Below are 22,386 nucleotides of genomic sequence, written 5' to 3' on the forward strand. Positions count from 1 at the left end.
AACTCATTTATCTGACCATCTGATGTCCTTAGGTGATGGGCTGAATGCTTAAGGTGAGGCGCCCAAGATGACTGATTTAGTAAGATGGCGGTATAGTAGGATGGTGTAAGGTCTAGAACGTCATTACGGCGTTACATCTGTTTCTGGAATAAAATTTTTTTTGCAAATATTGACTGTCAAACTGTATTATTATAAATGTAACATGTATATATATATATATATATATATATATATATATATATATATATATATATATATACTGCATATTAGTTATGTTGTTGAACTCCACTCGGCGAAGCTAGTTCAATTGAAATGGAAGAAAAGTTTTAAAGGCTGTAGAAAAAAAATATATTGTATCAGAAGTTTACCGCCGTTGATGCCTTTAGTATGCACCGTCTTTTACATGTTAAATTAGCTATTTGTGCCTGTTGTTTGTGTCCTTGACGTCCCTAAAACAGTTTCCTGTTTGGAATTATTTTCAATTTTTTTTTGCACTGCGAGACAGATGGACAGACTGAAGCCATTGCTTGACCCTGCAGTGCGCATGCATGCTTGGGGTGAGACGCTGTACAATTTTGCAAAATTCAGAGCCAAAGTACTGCTAAACTGCTGATTTGTGTTCTAGTGTTAAAAATATTGTTGTGGAAATGACTTATCAGGGGTAACATTGCTTAGCATAGTTTAGTTATCTCCCGTAGTAAATGTCTGAGAATAAGTGTGAGGTAATTTAATCGTGATATTAGATGTGTCGCTTTATGCATAGATAGACGTCATCCACCCTCCTCAATGTGTGTCTAAAAACCACGATCCCTTTAAAATGCTGTTTAATGTTCTACCCTCCGTAATCTGTCTATGATGTTCTTTTGAAGCATCTGGGTAGGCCTCGAAGTGTCAGCATATGCAGGAGAGCTGCTTGTCAGCCATCCCAAGGAAAGGGGAAGACCATCCCCCAGGTGACAAGTAGCAGGGGGTGGTCCTTCCACTCAAATGGACCCTTGAACCCTTGGGGCCGGACTCGGAGGAATTAGCAGATGCTCAACCTGGGGAGAAGTCACATCTCGAGTCTGCAAAGCGACTGTGCTGCGCCATACCCCTACCAAGCCACGCCTCTCCTCCTCAATCATACCATGCTGTGTGCAGAGCACCGACCTGCAAAGGACATTCTTGTCTTCGCTACTCTATATTGGTTCTGGCTATGTCCCACTGGCACAGCAAGGATATTTCTGTCTTGTCTGCCTCTATGTTTATCTCCTGTGGTGCAAGTCAGAAGGCCTTCAAGATTACATAATTAAGGTTCTCGGTTGTCCGTTGGTTTCTCGGGCATGGACGTTGTTGTGGGTAAGGGGTTATTGTTGTATCACCATTAATATTTTTCCTGTCCACCACACAGCAGAAGTTGGGGTTTTGCAATCACTTCTGTCTGTGTCTGTGGGTGTGCCTATCCAGACTGTAACCTTTTTACCATTTGAGCTTTTGTCATCAAATTTTAAACACAGCTTTATAATGAGAATCTGGAGAAGACAAATGAATAATTTTGTTAAAATAATTTTCATTAATATTATTATTTTATTCTTCGACACTTTTTGGAATAAAGAATTATAAGGATTATGTCATCGGTAAAGTGGTAGACCAGCCATAAATGTTTTAATCAAAATCCTTATTACCAATGGGATTCAGTGTGTACGTCCAGGCCGTAACATTTTTACCAATTGAGCTTTTGCCATCAAATCTTCAACAAACTTTTATTATGACATTGTAGAGAAGACGAATTAATAAAATATACCCGTGCGGGAGTGACGGTCATCTCTGCGAGAAATGAAAGACAAGGTCAGCTGCTATGCAATGACACCATTCACTAACTTTTACCATGCCCAGTAGAGAATATATAGCCTCCTGAAGGTAGGGCAGTTTTTGCAAACTTTGAAGTCACGTGACGCGAAAACGAAAGCGAAATTCGAAAATCCGTTCCGACCAAATTTAGATATTGTCCCATACATTCATATGCCACAATCAAATTCAAGATCGCTTGAGAAATGTAGGAGGAGATAGATTTTGAAAATCGTCATTTTTGCATTTTTTGCCAACTTTGAAGTCACGTGACACGAAAGCGAATATCGAAAATCCGGCCTGACCAAATTTAGATATTGTCCCATAGATTCATATGCTACAATCAAATTCAAGATCGCTTGAGAAATGGCGGAGATAGAATTTGAAAATCGCCATTTTCGCAACTTCAAAGGCCTCGTGACCTTGACCTTGACCTTCGATGACCTTAAAAGTCATACCATCGTGTACGTCTCATCTACCTCTATCAGGATCACTAATGACCAGATCTCCCACTTCAACTTCATTGTTAACGGACGGATCGAAGGACATCGACACCCATATTATTAGGTCATACTCGAAGAGATGACCTAAAAAGGTACAATTTTTTTTAACTGTCATTTTCGTTAAGTTTAGTTTGCGTACCAAGCAGACATGGACAGGTTTTGCATTTTGAGATGCTTTCCAGTTGTTCTCGCTTCTTGTATTTCCATCCCCCGTGTACTGATCATTATTAAATTTACTTGGTCTTGGGGTGAATTGTGGTGGTTGCAATTTGGCATGTCTGTTAAAGGACTAATTGGGTACGGGTGACCAGCGCCTCACTGGCTCCACTCGGCACCGAATTAGCACAATGCATCGGCTGGCGTTCGCATGGTATGGTGGTCACGGTAGTCACGTTCGCATGGTATTGTGGCAATAGGCCATTGAATCAGTCCAATGTCGACGCAGCCAGCCAGGATTCATACCAAGACACTGAGACCACCTGTGGCTGTAACAATATAAAATTCAACTGAAATTAAGTAGTTCCTTGATCACAGACAGACAGACAGAACTAATCCCCCCCCCCCCTCTTTGCATTATGTGCATGAAGTAATTTGTATGTCAACCACCGCTTTCAATCACAACCATGAATATGTTCACTTGTCATGTAGGCTTACATTTTAAATATTTCCCAAGATTTTCCATGAGAATAACTCCACAAAAAGCCAAAATGAAGGTCTTGTCTTCTTCCTCACACAGCTAAAAGTTTTCTGCAATGGTGAGTAGTGGGGGTTGGGGGGGATACTAACCTAAAATTATGATGGGGATAAGCCACAGAGAGTCCAAAAAGAGAAGGGGATGCAGGCACTCAGATCGATCACACAGCTCAAACTAGAGGGGGAGCACTCGGTAGATTGCAAAACCTCCGCCGCCAATACTGCTTGGTCACTCAAGTGAACCTGATATCTTATTCATTCAATTTGACGTCAACAGTGCTCACAGAGTTATAGTTTGCAACTTTCCCTTTTACTTTTAACTTTTACATACTAAATTCATTCGTCATAACTAGATTCCTTGAGACAGAAATTGATTTTACGTGGGTATATCCACCTGAAGTTCCAAAATCAGCCGCAATTATAATTTTGGCATGTTTTTTGTTGGAAATCACTGAAAACATGTAGAAATGCAAAAAAAAAAAAAATTCAAATATTTTTCAAATTGGCCACCATAGTGGCCATATTGGATTTTGGACCAAGTCCAAAATCTAATGGCATGATCCTTGGACCAGACCTAACCCCCCCACCAAGTTTCGTCAAAATCCGTTGAGGAGTTTTTCCGTAATACTGTTCACAAACAAACAAACAAACAAAGGGGTGAAAACAGTAACCTCCATCCATCTTCGATGGCAGAGGTTAAAAATTTGATCACATGGAGCAAAGGGTAAAAGCAGGGGGTTTCTACAGGCTAAAAAAAAAAAAAAAAATCTGTTGTTGTCTCTGAAAATTTAGCTTAACATATATCACACCATCAAATCAAAATGAAGCCAAAGAGCAATGGGAAGGAAACATTAATATCATGTCACTTGGTCACACCACAACTGGTTTCTAAAATTTTAAATGCAACAAATGAATCCTCATAAAATTAGCTTGCTACCAAAACGGGGCTCATTGAGAGCAGTCACCATTCAAAATGAAATTCGAGTCATTCCCGCAACACACCCAATTTTATAATGTGCAACCTGCAAGGTTGGGTGTGGAAACTTTATGTATGGGTGTGGAAACTTCTCTATACGAATGAAAAGACCCTTTCATTCATACTGAGTTTACCTTAATGATATCACCTTAAAATCCTTGTTGTTTTGAAGTTACTGAACTTTTACATGGGATGTGTATGTAGACTGCCCTTTCCTCAATCCTGTATTCTGCTACTTTTGAATATGTTTATAAATTACAAGTGGACAATTCCACCACTTCCTCCACCATTTTCCCAAAATGATGTATCTATCACTACTGCTGCTTTATTGTTCATTCCATTAAACATCTTTGGGAAGTTATTAAACATAAACAGTCACCATAAAGATGTTGTAGCAACTTAAGTAAATAGCACCATCATTTGAATAATGACATCACTTCCCAAACTGTGATGGGTCAAATGGCAACGCTGGTGTTCAACCTGTCTCGAAGGTTCAGAAATAGATCTTAATCAGCAATCTTAATCTTCTTTCCAAGCTCATCAGGCACTGCAGAAAACCAACGCTGGCTTGACAGCACTGAATGAATCAAAATCAAAATGAAAAAAAACTCCCTCCTTAAAAGCCTAGTTAACTTTCCCTAGAAGCCCTTGTCCAAAAGCCATTGCTTGAGGTCTTCACCGAAATGTCCCTTGATGGCGATGACCATGGTCACTTCATTGACCTGAATGGCTGGGTTTACACCTTTCTCTTGTTCCAGAAATGTCTTTATATCTTTCTCCAGTTCCTGGAAAGATCAGAAATCAGAGTAGAGAAATAAAGTAACTGAAAGCTGTAACCAATTCAATATTCTAGTGGTAGTTTATAAATCCTCTGAAAGGCATGTAGGATCTTCACAAACTCCAAAAGTCATATTCACTTTTTTCTTTCTTAAAGCTATCCAAACAATATATTATTACAACAAAGGCTAAGTAACCTCTTGCCTGATGCTTTTAAGAATTCTGATTTGAGAGAATATGATTGGCTCAGGACATAAACTATATCTAAGAAAAACGTCTTGCTACTTGACAATGCAAAAAGAAAAACTTCACACAAACTTACCCAAATGTCACCTTCAATCTTTCGGATGGTGGTTAGCTTTTGGTTGGAATACCTCAGCCGCTCATATACAGGGGGGTTATGCATTCGTGAGCGGCGAACAGTATAGGGCAAACTGGGTGGAGGATCTGGAAGACATACAACAAGAAAGAGTACATTAAGGTTACTTAACTACCTCCGTTGCTGAGCAGTTGCAAAAGATACTGATTGTAACTAAATTATTATTTCTCTTAAGTTTTTCCCTGGTCAATATGAGAGATCTCAAGAGATGTATGCCACATAATTAATGAGACCTTCCCAGTTTGTCAATGGGCTGGCAGGACCACACTCACCTATACGCACACTCACCTCCAAGCTGCCTTGCCTGGGTTTGAATCTCGGCCCAATATAAACTGGGCCTGTTTATCGCTATCTTGTATATCGCTACAGCAATCAATTTATGGTGAAATTGGATGTAAACATATGGTTACATAAGACAACTTTGTCGAACTATACTTTTGGCTGCTAAGTAGGTCTGCGTTTGGGCATCCGGTCTCACTGACACTCGCACACAAAACAATACCCTCCCTGCCTATTCCGCAACAGGTGAGGCAAATAACTGAGGTTAAAGTTACATTCAAAAGTAAAATATACATTTATAATTTGTGCGAGGGATCAAATTGTCTAACTGATTTATGGTTTCAGAAAAAAAAATTTCATTGTCATTTTAAACCTGAGCAACATGTACAAGTTGTTATCGTTGTTGCTAATCCTGAACAGATTTCAGGCTCTACCATGCAGGGGCCCAAAGTCCCAACACATGTTTTATTCTTTGGAGAGCTAGTCAGAGAAGGAATTTGACAAGATGATGGAGTGATAGCACAGTAAGCTTCGAGCTGTGTCATCTGGGTCTGACTCTATACTGTTGCATCCTCGGATGGACGTTAAGTCAAGGACCCACCTGCTGTCATTAGTTGAGGAACGTTAAGATCCCATGGTGTCCATTCATGTTGAGTAACCGAGTTATTACTGCCACCCTGACCAATACCCAAATGGCTTCCGAACCTAGTGGCACAGTCACACGCTACCCTCCCCACCCTCAAACAATGACGCAAACAGCAGCCACATGTTGCACACAAATGAATGAACCTACATGAATAATTGAATTTACACCATTTTCTATACTTATTAATATCTACGAAACCAAAACTTATGAAAATGCAATAAAAAACATCACTGAACAGTATATTGAAATGAAACGATGGTACAAAGAAAAGTTTGTACGACCGTAATCCTCACCACAAGGAGGCTGCCAGCCACAAGGAGTTGGGTACTGTGCATGTTTTGGGGGCTGTGGAACGATTGATGGTGGGATTAGCCGTTCAACATGCACAAAGTCTTCAGGTGAACGTGTGAAACCTGAAAAACGACCCGTTCCAAATCCATCTGAATATCGCCGGCACAATAGCTGAAGGGCTTGCTGTCCGTGGCAGAGAATACGGTCGTGGGTCTGTCCATCAGAAGAGGAGAATTAACATCAGCAGATTGATGGGTCTGACCCTTTAACAGGTGTGCACATGCATGACTTGCAGAACACCCTCGAACATAACAAACAGTAGATAGGAATGTTTTGGTCATCAGGACAAGGTGTTCCTTCATCAATCACCAAGATGTCCAGCCATGCATGCCCCACCGCAACCACACTCAATATTGTCCTGCGGGAAATCCAAGATGCCTACCGACAAGGACCTTAATAATACAGCAATATTTGGAGTGGTGACCATCTGGACTAGTAAATTCAAGTAGTGACAGAACTTTATACTAACTGTAAGCATGATCTTGAAGTCCTAATACAGTATACGCACATCCCACATAGAATCATTTAGACACAAGGAATCTCACAGAAGGAACCTAAACACAAGAGGGGGGCATTAGGCCCATCAAGGCGACACAATACTGCCAACACCCTTCTGCACTCTTATCATATCCCCTCACAATCGGCATCAACATGTGAACTCTTATCAAAGTCCTTCCTTGGCACATCTGAACTCTTATCCACCAACAAGGCTTTCACCCGCAGCTTAATTAAATCCTGCTCTCCCCTGTGGGCTGGCTCCCCTGACTCACACCTTGCTCAGCTTGTCGCTGTGGAAACCAAGGCCTTCAAGATCATTGGACTCTCCCATGATGAAGGTGAATCTATGGGCCAATCACGATCCCATCACCGAGAAGTCAGTGGTTTTTCTGTCTTCTACCGCCTCCTTTCTGGTCGTGCACCCTCTGCCATCTCCATGCTTTGTCCCCACCCCCCTCCACCCCGAGATATCTGTGGGATGCATGTTGTTCACCAGCAACCCCTCCAAGTGAAACTCTCAAATTCAGGATCACTGCTCACCTCCACTCATTTGTTCCTCTTTTTCCCACCTGTGGAACAAACTTCCACTCTCTCTTCAATCTCATTCTTCCCTTAAGGTCTTCAAAACAGCCGTTCACCACCATCTCAGATCATCCCCCTTCCAAAACCATGATCTTTTCCACACACGTTAAACCACCTCCCACCTCCCCTCCCCAAATTTGGCTTCGGTATCAATCTTATAAACCCCCTGCATTCTTCCCAACTCTCAACCTTTATTCAAGCATCCCTTGTTTGTCCGTCTGCATTTATTTTCTCCCTTGGCCCTGCTATTGGCATTTCCCCTTCTCTTTCTGCCGTTCCTTTTATTATGTTGTGCCCTGATACGGTCTGTATTCTAGCTCTTCCATGAGCCTCGACTCTGTATACAAAAAAATATAAACAACACTCATATACTCCTCTATCACCAATGCTTCGAAGTACATATCCAATTCCAGTTTAAATCCATCCATCGTCTCCACTGCCACCACCATTCCACGGAGACCATACTGGTATGCATTCACCACTCTCTGAGCAAAGCACCTCGGTCTCAACGGCGTCCAAACTCTCATCTTTACTCTCAAGGTGCATCACCTGGAATCATTCCACATCTTTTGATCTTTAGATCCTCGTGGAGGATAGTCTGACTCACGTTATTGTTCTTCATCTTCTTCTTGTGGACTTTTTTGTTTCACAGCCTCCAGTTTTCATCGAAAATTCCTGAAACTTGACGTATATATGTAATAATACCCTGCGCAGATAGTAACGATCTCCGATTTTGACAATTCCTCCTAGAAAAAAAAATTATGACGTCAAAATATCTCCACTAATGGAAATCGCCAAAAAAATTACCTCCGAAACTAGGCAAGCTTTTTGAATTCTGTTTGCGGGAATCGAACAGGGCATTAGCAGAGATGAATTACCGCACATATGATACATCACTATGACGTAATATCAATTTTTATAACGTCATTCCTATTTTTTGACATTTTTTGTTTCACAACCCAGAGTTTTCATCGGATCTTCGTGAAACTTGCCATGTATATGCAGAAAGCCCACGCGCAGGCAGTAACCATCTCCGATTTTGGAAATTCTTCCGAGAAAAAAAGTTGACGTCATAATATCGCCGCTAATGGAAATCGCCTATACCATTATGTCCGAAACCAGGCAAGCTGTTTGAATTTTGTTTGCGGGAATCAAGCCGGGCATTAGCACAGATAATTCATCGCAAACCTGATACATCACAATGACGTCATATTCGTTTTTATGACGTCATCATTAAGAGGACGATAGGATCTTCGCTCATTTGAGCTCGTTACCCTCAAGGTGTGTCACCTGCTCCTTCATATCAATGTCCCTTCTGCACTTAATCCTTATCTTAACCATCGATATCAGATCCCCTCGCAATCGCCTCCTTTCATGCGCATGAAGTCCTGTCTCGTCATAGCTCGGTCTCGCTAGGCCTGGAACAAATGTCTTCACTTTTGACTCAACTCCTCAAGCTTTATAAATATACTGTATCATTTTCTATTCTTTCATTAAATCGTAGTCTTCACCAAAGGACATTTATAGTTTCAGCTGGTATCTCCTCACACACAATCAATCACATTCAATATCAGAAAACCCCAAAGATAATCTCACTAACCGAACCAAAACACCTCCAGGAGCCTGCACGGCCCGCACGGCCCGCACGGCCTGCACGGGACAACAGGAAACAAAAATGAGTTGCCATGCTTGTTGCTTGGCATTCTGGGTATTCGGAAGGTCTGCGCATGCGCAGAGTCTCTTTCTCTTGACGCCATTTTTACGGGTAAGCGTGTTTCGGCCTTCTTTGCTGAGCGGCGGCAAGTATTGTGTTTTTAAAAAAAAACACCGAACGTCAAAGTAAAGGTTTTATTGCCGACATTGACATGGGTTCTTCAAGTAGTTCAAATGCGGAATGTGCGCTCGCTGCTTCCATTGCAGTACTCGTCGGGCGACTCTGTGTTGTCGTTGTACGTGCGTGGACGATGACGAACGGTCACCTTGTTCGTTATCCTTTCCGATCCGTTAAATACCCGCGGTCAAAACTCACGGCACCGAATCACAAACTGATATTTAATGACATCGTCCTTTAAACCTTTGTACTGGCTCCGGTTGAGTTCGAGTGTTGTTTGTCCGTCTTGGTTTATTGGTTCTCGTGGATGATTGTGGGACAAGGATCGGTCGAGCCGTTTTCTGTACATGATTCTTGGTTGTTACTTTTTTCCTTGGAGTTAGTGGCATGCCGATAATGAGGCGTTTTAAAAAAAAATTTTTTGTGGGAACTTTTACTGCGTGTGCAGTCGGCACGATGCAGATCTTCGTACGTGGCGAGGCGGTGCACACGCTCGATGTGGTGCTTGATGAAACTGTCCAACAGCTGAAGGTATGTGATGATTATTATTGTCGTAATAACCTTGGATAGTTGTGACTATTATCTGTGATTGAGTAACGTCAAGACCGACGTCCAGTGGGGGTAGGGAACCCCTTGTACGCACCCCCCCCATCACTGAACACGTATCCCAACCCCCCCAATCAAGACACTCGTCACCTCTCCCTCCGCCCCAATCACGACACTCGTCACCTCTCCCTCCACCCCAATCACGACACTCGTCACCTCTCCCTCCACCCCAATTACGACACTCGTCACCTCTCCCTCCACCCCGATCACGACACTCGTCCCCTCTCCCTCTGCCCCAATCACGACACTCGTCCCCTCTCCCTCCGCCCCAATCACGACACTCGTCACCTCTCCCTCCGCCCCAATCACGACACTCGTCACCTCTCCCTCCACCCCAATCACGACACTCGTCACCTCTCCCTCCAACCCGATCACGACACTCGTCCCCTCTCCCTCCGCCCCAATCACGACACTCGTCACCTCTCCCTCCGCCCCAATCACGACACTCGTCACCTCTCCCTCCACCCCAATCACGACACTCGTCACCTCTCCCTCCAACCCGATCACGACACTCGTCCCCTCTCCCTCCGCCCCAATCACGACACTCGTCACCTCTCCCTCCACCCCAATCACGACACTCGTCACCTCTCCCTCCACCCCAATCACGACACTCGTCACCTCTCCCTCCACCCCGATCACGACACTCGTCCCCTCTCCCTCCGCCCCAATCACGACACTCGTCACCTCTCCCTCCACCCCAATCACGACACTCGTCACCTCTCCCTCCACCCCGATCACGGCACTCGTCCCCTCTCCCTCCGCCCCGATCACGACACTCGTCCCCTCTCCCTCCGCCCCGATCACGACACTCGTCCCCTCTCCCTTCGCCCCGATCACGACACTCGTCCCCTCTCCCTTCGCCCCGATCACGACACTCGTCCCCTCTCCCTCCGCCCCAATCACGACACTCGTCACCTCTCCCTCCCCCCCGATCACGACACTCGTCCCCTCTCCCTCCGCCCCAATCACCACACTCGTCACCTCTTCCTCCACCCCCCTCACGACACTCGTCCCCTCTCCCTCCGCCCCGTTCACGACACTCGTCCCCTCTCCCTCCGCCCCAATCACGACACTCGTCACCTCTCCCTCCACCCCAATCACGACACTCGTCACCTCTCCCTCCACCGCGATCACGACCCTCGTCCCCTCTCCCTCCGCCCCAATCACGACACTCGTCACCTCTTCCTCCACCCCGATCACGACACTCGTCCCCTCTCCCTCCGCCCCGTTCACGACACTCGTCCCCTCTCCCTCCGCCCCAATCACGACACTCGTCACCTCTCCCTCCACCCCAATCACGACACTCGTCACCTCTCCCTCCACCCCGATCACGACACTCGTCACCTCTTCCTCCGCCCCGATCACGGCACTCGTCCCCTCTCCCTCCGCCCCGATCACAACACTCGTCACCTCTTCCTCCGCCCCGATCACGGCACTCGTCCCCTCTCCCTCCGCCCCAATCACGACACTCGTCACCTCTCCCTCCGCCCCGATCATGACACTCGTCACCTCTTCCTCCGCCCCGATCACGGCACTCGTCCCCTCTCCCGCCGCCCCAATCACGACACTCGTCACCGCTCCCTCCACCCCAATCACGACACTCGTCACCTCTCCCTCCACCCCGATCACGACACTCGTCACCTCTTCCTCCGCCCCGATCACGGCAGTCGTCCCCTCTCCCTCCGCCCCAATCACGACACTCGTCCCCTCTCCCTCCGCCCCTATCACGACACTCGTCCCCTCTCCCTCCACCGCGATCACGACACTCGTCCCATCTCCCTCCGCCCCGATCAGGACACTCGTCCCATCTCCCTCCGCCCCGATCACGGCACTCGTCCCCTCTCACTCCGCCCCGATCACGGCACTCGTCCCCTCTCCCTCCGCCCCGATCACTGCACTCGTCCCCTCTCCATCCGCCCCGATCACGGCACTCGTCCCCTCTCCCTCCGCCCCGATCACGGCACTCGTCCCCTCTCCCTCCGCCCCGATCAGGGCACTCGTCCCCTCTCCCTCCGCCCAGATCACTGCACACGTATCCCACCTCCTCCCGATCGCTGCGCACGTATCCCCCCCCGATCACTGCGCACGTATCCCCCCCCGATCACTGTGCACGTATCCCACCCCCCGATCACTGCACACGTATCCCCCCACCGATCACTGAACACGTATCCCAACCCCCCCACCCGATCATGGCTACCGACCCCCCCCGATCACTGAGCATATATGCCAACCCCCCCCGATCACAGCTCCCAATCCCCCCCTCCTATCACGGCGCTCGGACCCCCTCCCTCCGCCCCAATCACGACACACGTCCCCTCTCCCTCCGCCCCGATCACGTCACTCGTCCCCTCTCCCTCCGCCCTGATCATGACACTCATGCCCTCTCCCTCCGCCGCGACCACGACACTCGTCCCCTCTCCCTCCGCCCCGATCACGACACTCGTTCCCTCTCCCTCTGCCCCGATCACGGCTCCGGACCCCCAATCACGGATCCCGACCCCTCCCCCGATCACGGCACTCGTCCCCTCTCTCTCCCCCGATCACGTCTACCGACCCCCTCCCGCCCCGATCACGGCACTCGTCCCCTCTCTCTCCGCCCCGATCACGACACTCGTCCCCTCTCCCTCCGCCCCGATAACGGAACTCGTCCCCTCTCCCTCCGCCCCGATCACGGCACTCGTCCCCTCTCCCTCCGCCCCGATCACGGCACTCGTCCCCTCTCCCTCCGCCCCGATCACGACACTCGTCCCCTCTCCCTCCGCCCCGATCACGGCACCCGTCCCCTCTCCCTCCGCCCCGATAACAGCTCCGGACCCCCCGATCACGGATCCCGACCCCCCCCCGATCACGGCACTCGTCCCCTCTCCCTCCGCCCCGATCACGGCACTCGTCCCCTCTCCCTCCGCCCCGATCACGGCACTCGTCCCCTCTCCCTCCGCCCCGATCACGGCACTCGTCCCCTCTCCCTCCGCCCCGATCACGGCACTCGTCCCCTCTCCCTCCGCCCCGATCACGGCACTCGTCCCCTCTCCCTCCGCCCCGATCACGGCAATCGTCCCCTCTCCCTCCGCCCCGATCACAGCTCCGGACCCCCGATCACGGATCCTGACCCCCCCGATCACGGCACTCGTCCCCTATCCCTCCGCCCCGATCACGGCACTCGTCCCCTCTCCCTCCGCCCCGATCACGGCACTCGTCCCCTCTCCCTCCGCCCCGATCACGGCACTCGTCCCCTCTCCCTCCGCCCCGATCACGACACTCGTCCCCTCTCCCTTCGCCCCGATCACGACACTCGTCCCCTCTCCCTCCGCCCCGATCACGACACTCGTCCCCTCTCCCTCCGCCCCAATCACGGCACTCGTCCCCTCTCCCTCCGCCCCGATCACGGCACTCGTCCCCTCTCCCTCCGCCCCGATCACGGCACTCGTCCCCTCTCCCTCCGCCCCGATCACGGCACTCGTCCCCTCTCCCTCCGCCCCGATCACGGCACTCGTCCCCTCTCCCTCCGCCCCGATCACGGCCCTCGTCCCCTCTCCCTCCGCCCCGATCACGGCACTCGTCCCCTCTCCCTCCGCCCCGATCACGGCACTCGTCCCCTCTCCCTCCGCCCCGATCACGACACTCGTCCCCTCTCCCTCCGCCCCAATCACGACACTCGTCACCTCTCCCTCCACCCCGATCACGACACTCGTCACCTCTTCCTCCGCCCCGATCACGGCACTCGTCACCTCTTCCTCCGCCCCGATCACGGCACTCGTCACCTCTTCCTCCGCCCCGATCACGGCACTCGTCCCCTCTCCCTCCGCCCCAATCACGACACTCGTCCCCTCTCCCTTCGCCCCGATCACGACACTCGTCCCCTCTCCCTCCGCCCCAATCACGACACTCGTCACATCTCACTCCGCCCCGATCACGGCACTCGTCCCCTCTCCCTCCGCCCCGATCACGGCACTCGTCCCCTCTCCCTCCGCCCCGATCACTGCACTCGTGCCCTCACCGTCCGCTCCGATCACTGCACTCGTCCCCTCTCCCTCCGCCCAGATCACTGCACACGTATCCCACCTCCCCCCGATCACTGCGCACGTATCCCCCCGATCACTGCGCACGTATCCCAACCCCCCCACCCGGTCATGGCTACCGACCCCCCCGATCACTGAACACATATCCCAACCCCCCCGATCACAGCTCCCAACCCCCCCCACCTATCACGCCACTCGTACCCTCCCCCTCCGCCCCAGTCACGACACTCGTCCCCTCTCCCTCCCCCCCGATCACGACACTCGTCCCCTCTCCCTCCGCCCTGATCATGACACTCATCCCCTCTCCCTCCGCCGCGACCACGACACTCGTCCCCTCTCCCTCCGCCCTGATCACGACACTCGTTCCCTCTCCCTCTGCCTCGATCACGGCTCCGGACCCCCCCAATCACGGATCCCGACCCCCTCCCCCGATCACGGCACTCGTCCCCTCTCTCTCCCCCGATCACGTCTACCGACCCCCTCCCGCCCGATCACGGCACTCGTCCCCTCTCTCTCCGCCCCGATCACGACACTCGTCCCCTCTCCCTCCGCCCCGATAACGGCACTCGTCCCCTCTCCCTCCGCCCCGATCACGGCACTCGTCCCCTCTCCCTCCGCCCCGATAACGGCACTCGTCCCCTCTCCCTCCGCCCCGATCACGGCACTCGTCCCCTCTCCCTCCGCCCCGATCCCGGCACTCGTCCCCTCTCCCTCCGCCCCGATCACGGCACTCGTCCCCTCTCCCTCCGCCCCGATCACGGCACTCGTCCCCTCTCCCTCCGCCCCGATCACGGCACTTGTCCCCTCTCCCTCCGCCCCGATCACGGCACTCGTTCCCTCTCCCTCTGCCCCGATCACGGCACTCGTTCCCTCTCCCTCTGCCCCGATCACGGCACTCGTCCCCTCTCCCTCCGCCCCGATCACGGCACTCGTCCCCTCTCCCTCAGCCCCGATCACGGCACTCGTCCCCTCTCCCTCCGCCCCGATCACGGCACTCGTCCCCTCTCCCTCCGCCCCGATCACGGCACTCGTCCCCTCTCCCTCCGCCCCGATCACGGCACTCGTCCCCTCTCCCTCCGCCCCGATAACGGCACTCGTCCCCTCTCCCTCCGCCCCGATCACGGCACTCGTCCCCTCTCCCTCCGCCCCGATAACGGCACTCGTCCCCTCTCCCTGCGCCGCGATCCCGGCACTCGTCCCCTCTCCCTCCGCCCCGATCACGGCACTGGTCCCCTCTCCCTCGGCCCCGAACACGGCCCTCGTCCCCCCTCCCTCCGCCCCGATCACGCCACTCGTCCCCTCTCCCTCCGCCCCGATCACGGCACTTGTCCCCTCTCCCTCCGCCGCGATCACGGCACTCGTTCCCTCTCCCTCTGCCCCGATCATGGCTCCGGACCCCCAATCACGGATCCCGACCCCTCCCCCGATCACGGCACTCGTCCCCTCTCTCTCCCCCGATCACGTCTACCGACCCCCCTCCCTCCCCGATCACGGCACTCGTCCCCTCTCTCTCCGCCCCGATCACGACACTCGTCCCCTCTCCCTCCGCCCCGATGACGGCACTCGTCCCCTCTCCCTCCGCCCCGATGACGGCACTCGTCCCCTCTCCCTCCGCCCCGATCACGACACTCGTCCCCTCTCCCTCCGCCCCGATCACGGCACCCGTCCCCTCTCCCTCCGCCCCGATCACAGCTCCGGACCCCCCGATCACGGATCCCGACCCCCCCCGATCACGGCACTCGTCCCCTCTCCCTCCGCCCCGATCACGGCACTCGTCCCCTCTCCCTCCGCCCCGATCACGGCACTCGTCCCCTCTCCCTCCGCCCCGATCACGGCACTCGTCCCCTCTCCCTCCGCCCCGATCACGGCACTCGTCCCCTCTCCCTCCCCCCCCATCACGGCAATCGTCCCCTCTCCCTCCGCCCCGGCCACAGCTCCCGACCCCCCGATCACGGATCTTGACCCCCCCCCGATCACGGCACTCGTCCCCTCTCCCTCCGCCCCGATCACGGCACTCGTCCCCTCTCCCTCCGCCCCGATCACGGCACTCGTCCCCTCTCCCTCCGCCCCGATCACGGCACTCGTCCCCTCTCCCTCCGCCCCGATAACGGCACTCGTCCCCTCTCCCTCCGCCCCGATCACGGCACTCGTCCCCTCTCCCTCCGCCCCGATCACGGCACTCGTCCCCTCTCCCTCCGCCCCGATCACGGCAATCGTCCCCTCTCCCTCCGCCCCGATCACAGCTCCGGACCCCCCCGATCACGGATCCTGACCCCCCCGATCACGGCACTCGTCCCCTCTCCCTCCGCCCCGATCACGACACTCGTCCCCTCTCCCTCCGCCCTGATCACGACACTCGTTCCCTCTCCCTCTGCCCCGATCACGGCTCCGGACCCCCCCAATCACGGATCCCGACCCCTCCCCCGATCACGGCACTCGTCCCCTCTCTCTCCCCCGATCACGTCTACCGACCCCCCTCCCGCCCCGATCACGGCACTCGTCCCCTCTCTCTCCGCCCCGATCACGACACTCGTCCCCTCTCCCTCCGCCCCGATAACGGCACTCGTCCCCTCTCCCTCCGCCCCGATCACGGCACTCGTCCCCTCTCCCTCCGCCCCGATAACGGCACTCGTCCCCTCTCCCTCCGCCCCGATCACGGCACTCGTCCCCTCTCCCTCCGCCCCGATCACGGCACTCGTCCCCTCTCCCTCCGCCCCGACCACGGCCCTCGTTCCCTCTCCCTCCGCCCCGATCACGGCACTCGTCCCCTCTCCCTCCGCCCCGATCACGGCACTTGTCCCCTCTCCCTCCGCCCCGATCACGGCACTCGTTCCCTCTCCCTCTGCCCCGATCACGGCACTCGTTCCCTCTCCCTCTGCCCCGATCACGGCACTCGTCCCCTCTCCCTCCGCCCCGATCACGGCACTCGTCCCCTCTCCCTCCGCCCCGATCACGGCACTCGTCCCCTCTCCCTCCGCCCCGATCACGGCACTCGTCCCCTCTCCCTCCGCCCCGATCACGGCACTCGTCCCCTCTCCCTCCGCCCCGATAACGGCACTCGTCCCCTCTCCCTCCGCCCCGATCACGGCACTCGTCCCCTCTCCCTCCGCCCCGATAACGGCACTCGTCCCCTCTCCCTCCGCCCGATCACGGCACTCGTCCCCTCTCCCTCCGCCCCGATCACGGCACTCGTCCCCTCTCCCTCCGCCCCGATCACGGCACTCGTCCCCTCTCCCTCCGCCCCGATCACGGCACTCGTCCCCTCTCCCTCCGCCCCGATCACGGCACTTGTCCCCTCTCCCTCCGCCCCGATCACGGCACTCGTTCCCTCTCCCTCTGCCCCGATCATGGCTCCGGACCCCCAATCACGGATCCCGACCCCCTCCCCGATCACGGCACTCGTCCCCTCTCTCTCCCCCGATCACGTCTACCGACCCCCCCTCCCTCCCCGATCACGGCACTCGTCCCCTCTCTCTCCGCCCCGATCACGACACTCGTCCCCTCTCCCTCCGCCCCGATGACGGCACTCGTCCCCTCTCCCTCCGCCCCGATGACGGCACTCGTCCCCTCTCCCTCCGCCCCGATCACGACACTCGTCCCCTCTCCCTCCGCCCCGATCACGGCACCCGTCCCCTCTCCCTCCGCCCCGATCACAGCTCCGGACCCCCGATCACGGATCCCGACCCCCCCCGATCACGGCACTCGTCCCCTCTCCCTCCGCCCCGATCACGGCACTCGTCCCCTCTCCCTCCGCCCCGATCACGGCACTCGTCCCCTCTCCCTCCGCCCCCATCACGGCACCCGTCCCCTCTCCCTCCGCCCCGATCCCGGCAATCGTCCCCTCTCCCTCCGCCCCGATCACAGCTCCGGACCCCCCGATCACGGATCTTGACCCCCCCCCCGATCACGGCACTCGTCCCCTCTCCCTCCGCCCCGATCACGGCACTCGTCCCCTCTCCCTCCGCCCCGATCACGGCACTCGTCCCCTCTCCCTTCGCCCCGATCACGGCACTCGTCCCCTCTCCCTCCGCCGCGATCACGGCACTCGTCCCCTCTCCCTCCGCCCCGATCACGGCACTCGTCCCCTCTCCCTCCGCCCCGATCACGGCAATCGTCCCCTCTCCCTCCGCCCCGATCACAGCTCCGGACCCCCGATCACGGATCCTGACCCCCCCCCCCCGATCACGGCACTCGTCCCCTCTCCCTCCGCCCCGATCACGGCACTCGTCCCCTCTCCCTCCGCCCCGATCACGGCACTCGTCCCCTCTCCCTCCGCCCCGATCACGGCACTCGTCCCCTCTCCCTCCGCCCCGATCACGGCACTCGCCCCTCTCCCTCCGCCCCGGTCACTGGGCCTGCTGTTCGAATCCTTACTCTTTGTTGCAAAGCATACCTTTTGGTTGACATCCTGGCAATCATCCATGTGTGTGTTACCTCCCACATCCTCATCTAATTATTTTTTTCTCTGGCTCATTGAGGTATCATGAATCACAACACAATCACAATCACAACAGATGAATTTATCACAGATTGCGCACGTGCGTTTATTCATATATATATATATATATATATATATATATATATATATATATATATATATATATATATATATATATATATATATTTAACCTCCGCCATCTTCGAAGATGGATGGAGGTTCCTGTTTTCACCCCTTTTTGTTTGCTTGTTTGTGAACAGTATTACGGAAAAACTCCTTGACAGATTTCGACGAAACTTGGTGGGGGGGGGGGGGGTTAGGTATGGTCCAAGGTTCATGCCATTAAATTTTGGACTTGGTCCCCCCCCAAAAAAAATTGTTTGAGAAAATTTTTATGTTTTTTTTTGCATTTTTACATGTTTTAAGTGATTTCCAACCAACCCCCCCCCCCCCCCCAAAAAAAATGTTGGAGAAAAGAACTATAACTGTCAGCACTGTTGACGTCATATTTAATGAATAAGATATAAGGTTCACTTGAGTGACCCAGCAGTATTGGCGGCAGAGGTTTTGCACTCTCCCGAGTGCTCCCCCTCAAGTTAACCTCCGCCATCTTCGAAGATGGATGGAGGTTACTGTTTTCACCCCTTTCTGTTTGTTTGTTTGTGAACAGTATTACGGAAAAACTCCTTGACGGATTTCGACGAAACTTGGTGGGGGGTTAGGTATGGTCCAAGGATCATGCCATTAAATTTTGGACTTGGTCTCCCCCCCCCCCAAAAAAAAAATTGTTAGAGAAAAAAAATTTCTTTTTTTTGCATTTCTACATGTTTTCAGTGATTTCCAACCCCCCCCCCCAATTTTTTTACCCCCCCCCCGCCAAAAATTTAAAATAGAGAAAATTTTTTTTTTTTGCATTTCTACATGTTTTAAGTGATTTACAACCCCCCCCCCAAAAAAAAAATTGTTAGAGAAAAAAATTTTTGCAACTTTTTTTTTCAACAAAATTTTATTTTTATTTTTATTTTATGCATTTTTTTCATGTTTTAAGTGATTTCCAACCCCCCCCACCCCTCCCCAAAAAAATGTTGGAGAAAAGAACTATAACTGTCAGCACTGTTGACATCATATTTAATTAATAAGATATAAGGTTCACTTGAGTGACCCAGCAGTATTGGCGGCGGAGGTTTTGCACTCTCCCGAGTGCTCCCCCTCTAGTTTGTTACTGTTGTGGTGGAAGATGGAGGAATTTCATTGAAAAGTTCGGATTAAATAGAGTTGTTTGGTCAGTGGACGTGCAGAAGACATCTCGATGTAATTAAGTCGGGAAACTGTGAGCTTAAGTGTTGCGTGTCAGTACACGGTTGGGGGGGGGGGGTATTATTAATATATGTATTACAAAACGGCAATGATGGAGTTGCGCTTTTATAACGACTCGAAAAAAAGGTTGCCAAATGAGCCAAGCAGGCAGAGACCCCACCTTCCCAGGTTTCGTGTGAGCAAGCCACACCCTGGAGGTGGACATGCGTCGAAGGAAAGCCATTGAGAGGAGAGCAAAGCGAGATCTGTGTTAGCCACGTTCCTACCATGACTACAACTACCTTCCTCATACCGACCTTGTGCGTTCCTCCCCCAAACTCTCTGACTGGTGTCGCACCGAACCCCCGTTTCCTCCTCTGGGGCATGGCTTGCTCGCACGAAACCCGGGAAGGCGTGGGCACGTTTGGCTCGTTAATAATGTCACGCCCATCAATCATCAGCACCAGGGTGTGACTGCCTGCCATCACCCTTGGAGGCAGGGCTTCTGCCTGCTCGGCATGTTTGGCTCGTTTGTAAATGCAAAAACGTAGGAATTGGTTACAGGGGGCAATCACATACTGGGGGAACTTATTCTTTCTCCCTATCTAATTAACACTGCACCACCATCACCACTACCCCCCCCCCCACCGTGTGCTGACATTCAACACCTGAGCTCAGCTTCCCTACTTAATTGCATCGAGATGTCTCCTTCACATCCACAGACCAAACAACTATATTTAATCCTAACTTTCTTATGAAGTTCCTCCATCGACCCCCCACAACTGTAACAATATTATATATATATATATATATATATATATATGTCTATAATATCTTCAAAAACTTGCAAATTTGCATATTTTATATGGTCACACTTGACCACCTTTGCAATGTTTACTATGTAATACCCAGGTATTTTTCATGTTTTCTTGCTGTAACTCTAATCTGCAACAGGTTTGACTTATCCTTCGAGGTTTGGGCACATTTTGAGAAAAGCAAGAATCCCCAAGTTGATCACAAAAGCTCGTGTTTTGGGAAATTTATTTAAAACAAAAAAAAATGTTTACCTGTTAACTTTGTGTGACACGGTTTCCAATGTCACGTTGTCACATGACGTCGGTGTCGTATTCTCCTGGTTTCCATTCTCACGTTCCATTGTCACATGGCACGTAGGATATTTTCCAATGCAATTGGTTGTCATTTTCTGAAGTTAAAAAAAAAAAGCTCATTGTGTGGCTTTGATGGTAATGATCCAGCATGGGTGTTGTGAGGGGGAAAAATATACAAACTCATTGGCAAGCAGAACTCTTGGGGTTAAGCAAAGATGAGTCCTCTGTATTCTCAATCTCATGTGTATTTGCTACCTATCGGTTATTTTGCCCTCACTGCCTTTGACGTATTTCATTTAAATGTTTTATGTATTCTTCTCAATTGCGTTGAATGATGAGTTTGTGAATGTTCAAGGAAAGGGTGGGGGTCGGTGAAAAGTATCACCAGGCTTGGATTGCTCATGGTGATTGACAGTGTCGGCCCTTTGGGGATATCTTTATCATGTTACCATGGCAATGATCACATTTAATTTCTCATTTTTTTGTTATTGAAAGCACAAGCTTAATTTGAGGGTTCTTCAGCCACTACACTGTCAAATATCCATTTTGATGCGATTATGTTGTATACACCTCGATTTCTTTACCTGGGAGCACGTTCTGCTTTTATTTGTTGGAACGTGTGTAAATATACCTTATTTATTCGACCCTTTTACATCTATGCTTGTTCTTGTGTGCACCCAGGCCCGTGTCGCTGAGCTCGAGGGTATCGTCGTGGACGACCAGGTGCTTGTTCTCAGCAATGTTCCACTCGATGATGAACTGACTTTGGCAGCTTATGGGGTTGGTGAACACGACACTTTTCAAGTGACTGCACGCTTGCTTGGAGGTATGAACGCTTACCATTGCATGCATCATAGTCTACTGTGATTGACCTGTAGAAGTGAATGCTTATCATGGTTTTGTCCACTTTGTTGTGGTAATCTTTTTGATGGGATTGGAGTTTGAATCATTGGGAATAGTGGTACGTGGACATTGGCAGGGCCGGTATTTAGCTTTGTTATGGATGGGTGAGTGCATAGTTGCGACGTGATGGTGATGTCTGTGAGGTGTCTCGTTCATCAAAAAGTGAACATGCTGGTCAGTTTGTTCATTCCTTACCCTACAACCCTTTCATCCCCACTCTTACAAACCACTCTCTCCCCCCAAAACAAATCACACCCTGGTAATGTCCATGTGCTTGCCACACTGTTTTCCTTCCTCCCCAGGGGAAATTGTGTGGATGAACTGGTACTTTGAATTAATGTTTTTGTCCAGCACAGGCATGATGGGCTTGGTGGTCTCTTCTTGTGGCCAAGTTCCTTGTTTGTTTGTTTTTGGGTTTTTAACCTCCGCCATCGAAGATGGATGGAGGTTACTGTTTTCACCCCTTTCTGTTTGTTTGTTTGTTTGTTTGTTTGTGAACAGTATTACGGAAAAACTCGACGAAACTTGGTGGGGGGTTAGGTCTGGTCCAAGGATCTTGCCATTAGATTTTGGACTTGGTCCAAAATCCAATATGGCCGCTATGGTGGCCAATTTGAAAAAATATTTGAATTTTTTTTTTTTGCATTTCTACATGTTTTAAGTGATTTCCAAC

At 51.9% G+C, this 22,386-nt stretch overlaps 2 protein-coding genes across 2 annotated transcripts in view; one reads left to right on the forward strand and one right to left on the reverse strand.

The window, feature by feature from the left end:
- Positions 1-1,728: 1,728 nt before the first annotated feature.
- Positions 1,729-9,231, reverse strand: MRPL49 (mitochondrial ribosomal protein L49). The gene is made up of 4 exons (XM_085887817.1): positions 9,112-9,231; positions 6,374-6,584; positions 5,099-5,223; positions 1,729-4,784 (listed from the first exon to the last, which is right to left on the reverse strand). Exons 1-4 carry the CDS (start codon positions 9,196-9,198, stop codon positions 4,638-4,640), a joined length of 570 nt encoding a protein of 189 aa, XP_085743943.1. The 5' UTR covers positions 9,199-9,231; the 3' UTR covers positions 1,729-4,637.
- FAU (FAU ubiquitin like and ribosomal protein S30 fusion) overlaps positions 9,203-22,386 on the forward strand; it is an 18,964-nt gene continuing 5,780 nt past the window's right edge. Inside the window, exons 1-3 of the mRNA XM_085887818.1 lie at positions 9,203-9,276; positions 9,791-9,873; positions 21,492-21,636. Coding sequence (XP_085743944.1) covers positions 9,799-9,873; positions 21,492-21,636 — 220 coding nt within the window. The 5' untranslated portion in view covers positions 9,203-9,276; positions 9,791-9,798. The remainder of the gene's footprint in view (positions 9,277-9,790; positions 9,874-21,491; positions 21,637-22,386) is intronic.

The sequence above is a fragment of the Eptatretus burgeri genome, chromosome 7 (genome assembly GCF_056783735.1).
Source record: "Eptatretus burgeri isolate ZD-2024b chromosome 7, Ebu_testis_v1, whole genome shotgun sequence".
In the NCBI taxonomy this organism is placed as follows: domain Eukaryota; kingdom Metazoa; phylum Chordata; class Myxini; order Myxiniformes; family Myxinidae; genus Eptatretus; species Eptatretus burgeri.

Excerpts from the sequence above, each read along its gene's own strand:
- MRPL49 (XM_085887817.1), bottom strand. The coding sequence starts at position 9,198 with ATGGCAACTCATTTTTGTTTCCTGTTGTCCCGTGCAGGCCGTGCGGGC. Across the intron at positions 6,585-9,111 it reads CCTGGAGGTGTTTTGGTTCG|ACCCACGACCGTATTCTCTG; the intron begins GTTAGTGAGATT and ends TCTGATGGACAG. Across the intron at positions 5,224-6,373 it reads TGGCTGGCAGCCTCCTTGTG|ATCCTCCACCCAGTTTGCCC; the intron begins GTGAGGATTACG and ends TATGTCTTCCAG.